Genomic DNA, 4148 nt, shown 5'->3' on the forward strand with positions numbered 1-4148 from the left:
CACCGATACTCCAGATTTAGATCGGATGTTAGGAAAAAAGTCTTCCCTGAAAGGGTTGTCAGAAGATGGCTAGAGAAGTTCTAAGCAAAGCAGTTGAGAGAGGCAGTATTTTTATGAGAACGTCTTTTTCTTGGAAGCATCCCTGTGTTGGAATGATCCTGGCTTGTATAAGCACTCGTGTGACCAGCAGGATTGTCCCCCTGTACTGGGTACTGGTGAGATCTCCCTTTGAATACTGTGTCCACTTTAGGGTCCTCACTTCAAGGAGGACACTGAGGTGCTGGAGTGTGTCAAGAGAAGAAAAAAGCTGGAGCAGAGTCTGGAGCACAAGTGCACTGAGGAGCAGATGAGGGACCTGGGGTGGTTCAGCCTGGAGAAAAGGAGGCTCAGGGGAGACCTTCTCACTCTCCACAACTCCCTGACAGGAGGCTGGAGTGAGGTGGGGATCGGTCTCTTCTCCCCAGGGATAAGCAACAGGATGAGAGGAACTAGCCTCCAGTTGTGCCAGGGGAGGTTGAGGTTGTCCCTGAGGAACCATTTCTTCCCCGCTGGGGTTGTGCAGGGCTGTCCCAGGCTGCCCAGGGCAGTGGTGGAGTCCCCATCCCTGGAGGGGTTGATCAGCCGTGTGGAGGTGGTGCTGAGGGCCAGGGGCAGTGGGGACCTGGCAGTGCTGGGGAACGATTGGTCTTGATGATCTTAAAGGTCTTTTCCATCCTGAATGATCCTGTGATTCTAAAAATGTTTGTGTGGGTATTCTTGCTTTCATACTTACCTTCCTCTTCTTTTTCTCTCTGTTTCTTTGATTCTTGCAGTTAGATTTGTAGAGCATCTCGATATTGTGTAGACTGTCTCCCACCTGAGTTCCCTTAGTTCACTTCAGTTTATGCCAAATTCATTGCAAAGGCTGTCACAGGGCATTCCCTAAGCAACCCTGCAGGTGAACATCCCCAGCCTTCTGCTGCTTTTTTCCATGCTGTTTATTCTGGTCCTCCTTTGAGGAGGCTTTTGCCAAACAGTTCTATCCTGAGTTTCAGTTTCCACAGATAAGTTTCTCATCTGCCATATTTTATTGTGGTTTATTAGTATTTACCTTCAGGTATTTGATTTTTCAGAATTTTTTTCTAGAAGTCCACATGCCATTGAAGTCAGACGGACACAGTCATCATCTTACAGAACGGTAGTTACAAAGATTCACTAAAATGTAGGTCTTAGTTTTTCTCTTCTACAGTCCCATGGCATCCTACCTCGCTTCCTGGATCTATACTTTATTCTAAGCCTCCTTGACATAGGGAATGGCAGTTACCCATTCCTCCAGATATGAATGCAGTAAATTCCCCCTAACTGAGACAGCAGCGAGATTTTTGAGCACAGAGAACTAGAATTTGGTCTGCAGTGTCCTCCCTCTAATTGGTAGCACTGGAAGAGGTTGGCAGCATTGGAGTAGGCTGCCCAGGGAGGTGGTGGTGTTCCCATCCCTGGAGGTGTTTAAAAACCTTGTGGAGGTGGCACTGAGGGACATGGTTTAGGGACCCTGGCAGTGCTGGGTGAACGGTTGGACTCGATGATCATACAGGTCTCTTCCAACCAGATGATTCTGTGAGAATGTGCTTAGCCCTTGGGATATATTGATTTCTCTGGTTTTCTTCACCTTCTCTAATGCTGTGGCAGCTCTTTTTTGAAATGTTCATTAGTCCTACCAGAAGGACCTGTTTACATGGAGTTCTGTCTCAGTCTGACCTGTGTTTTTTACCTGTAAAGAATGCAGTTCTCTGCTGACCAGTCCTTCTTTCCATCCCTTGTAGGCATTTTCCTTAGTCTCTTACATATCTTTTGAAGTGGTAATTGGTTTAGTTGCATGGATCCTCCTGCACAAGCAATGTTGTCTTTGTTAATATCAAAAGTTTGCTTTGTTTTGATGTTTTTTATCTCGGTACCATTGTGTTTAGGATGCCAACTGGTTAATGGAAAGCAGCCTTCCCCCCCACCAAGCTGTTTTGTCTTGCAGCAAATTATTGTGAAAAATTACAATGGCTGTTGGCTTTACTTATTAAAAGAAGGGAAATACCGAACACTTAAACGACTGTGTGATTCATCTGAATCTGATTTCTAGGTTCACAGTGCCATTCATACTCACGTGACTTGGCCAGAGCCGTAGGACACAAGCCAAAAATGCTGCTCCCTCGAGAAACGAAGGGCTCCTTCCTCTCTGCAGCAGAATGGACTTTTTCTTAAATTTCTAGGCACAATTGCTGCAATTTTACCTCATGAAAATTACAACACTTCTTAAGAGACTGAGATGAATTCGGTTCCTGCTGTACAGCACTCGGGCAGTAAATATGTAGGGTTCTTACAAGCGAAGCACTCTATGACTAAAAGATACATGTGAACGATGCTGTTGCTTTGGTGGTAATTTTTTTTTTTCCCTTGGAATTTTTTCCCCAACTCTGAAGATGGAGGAGGGGGAAACTAGACCATGTCAGTAAAGTTATGTCTTAAAGCAGTTCCAGTCTAGCCAAAGAGATGCTTACAAAATCTGATCTGTGGTGACTTCTTTCATATTTTGGATTCTTACAGCAACACCAGTTGTGGGGTATTTAACAGCTGTTTAAAGCACGTGGGGCGTTTGGGTTTCTTTTTTGTTGTTGTTGGGGTTTTTTTTTGTTTGTTTTTCGGTGAACCAACCAATTCAAAACAAATTTTGCCAAAGAATGATGCTTACACTTAGCTGTGGTTTATTCCAGGTTTTCTCTTCGTGGCAAAACCAGGCAAACTCAGGATTATCTTTAAGGGTTGTCCAGGAAGAGTTCCTGTCGGTGGAACAAAAGAGACTGTAAGTTCATGCCACTCACTCCAGAGCAATTCTACATCAATAATCGTGTGCTACAGTCAGGAAAATGCCATCACTCAAAGGACATTTTGATAATGATCCAGAAAGGAATTGTTGTGTTCTTAGTGCAACACTCGCTTTATGGTTTTTGTGCTAGTTAATCTGGTTTAAAGAAGATAAATTTCTAGATTTCTCCTTCAACTAACCAGTGAATTAATTTGGTTGTTTCAGGCATTCCAGTATTCAGAAGCTCTTTAATGCCTCATCTTTCCCTTCTGGGGAGAGATGCAGGGAGCTGAAAATATCTGCTGCTCTTCCTGAATTACAGAGGTGAGAAATTATTTTTATTTTTGAGGGATCAGTTTTTTCAGAGCTAATACAAAAATATTTTGGTATATGTACTGCTTGTCTAAAAATTGCTTATTGACTAACTCTGTCTTCACACTAGAGATTTTTATTCTGAGATGAATTATTTCCTCTCTAGGAAGCCTCTGCATGACCTTTAAGAATCTTGTTTTAGTGATTTCCTGACTTTATCAATGAAATCTTCTGATCTCGATTGTAAGAAAATAAAAACTTTTATTTTTGAAAGGTTCATGCAACATTTTACAGTCAGCAGCGTCAGCCACGAGCCCATAATGAGAGCCCATCTTCCTATTTTACTGCAACAGTCAGAAATTATTCCTGACAGCAAAGCAGAAGGCGATAAGGTAAGGAAGCAGCACAACTATACTTGTTTTCCCTAGTATAGAACATCTAGCAAATACTCTGATATTAGTTCTGTCCCAGGTAATGCAGTGAAATACCGATGTATGTTTAGCCATGCTCTCTACCTCCGTCTCCAGTACCACCATACTGAACTTACTTCCAGTCTGTTTCTTAGAGTAAATTGCTCTGCCCTGTTATCTTGACTGCAGCACTTGAAAGTTTTTTTTTTTTCGTTTAAACAATCTTTTGGATGTGCTAATGGCCCTTCAGCCAGGTAAAATAGAGGCAGAAAATGAGGCGTGGGTCTTCAAGTGAACAGTTTTCCCCAATGTCCAGGGAGAGTTAGCCCTAAAGCAGTAGCTTGTTTTTATGAATTGCTGAATAATTTAACTGAATTGTTCTCTGGAACATTAAAGTCCTTTAAATAGCATAGAGAGGTAGCACATGGTATTTAACATTTGCTGATATTATCTGCAGAACACTTAGTTCTCTATAGGGGCAATAACAATTGTCAAACTTAAAGAGTGCTTTAAATAGCATTTTCAGAGAAAATATTTCCTTGTAACTCTCCAGCATTTGAAATCTGCTGGAAGCAAGAGGGCCAAAGCAGCAG

At 42.4% G+C, this 4148-nt stretch overlaps 1 protein-coding gene across 1 annotated transcript in view; it reads left to right on the plus strand.

Annotated features, from left to right (window-relative positions):
- The window catches only part of LOC104493515 (chromosome unknown open reading frame, human C20orf194), a gene marked incomplete at its 5' end in the record, with an annotated part of 43661 nt that overhangs the window by 21475 nt on the left and 18038 nt on the right, over window positions 1–4148 (plus strand). The window contains 3 exons of the mRNA XM_010136212.1: window positions 2742–2830; window positions 3059–3157; window positions 3420–3537. Of these exons, the coding sequence (XP_010134514.1) occupies window positions 2742–2830; window positions 3059–3157; window positions 3420–3537 (306 nt within the window). The remainder of the gene's footprint in view (window positions 1–2741; window positions 2831–3058; window positions 3158–3419; window positions 3538–4148) is intronic.

The sequence above is a fragment of the Buceros rhinoceros genome, unplaced genomic scaffold (genome assembly GCF_000710305.1).
Source record: "Buceros rhinoceros silvestris isolate BGI_N320 unplaced genomic scaffold, ASM71030v1 scaffold295, whole genome shotgun sequence".
NCBI lineage: Eukaryota > Metazoa > Chordata > Aves > Bucerotiformes > Bucerotidae > Buceros > Buceros rhinoceros.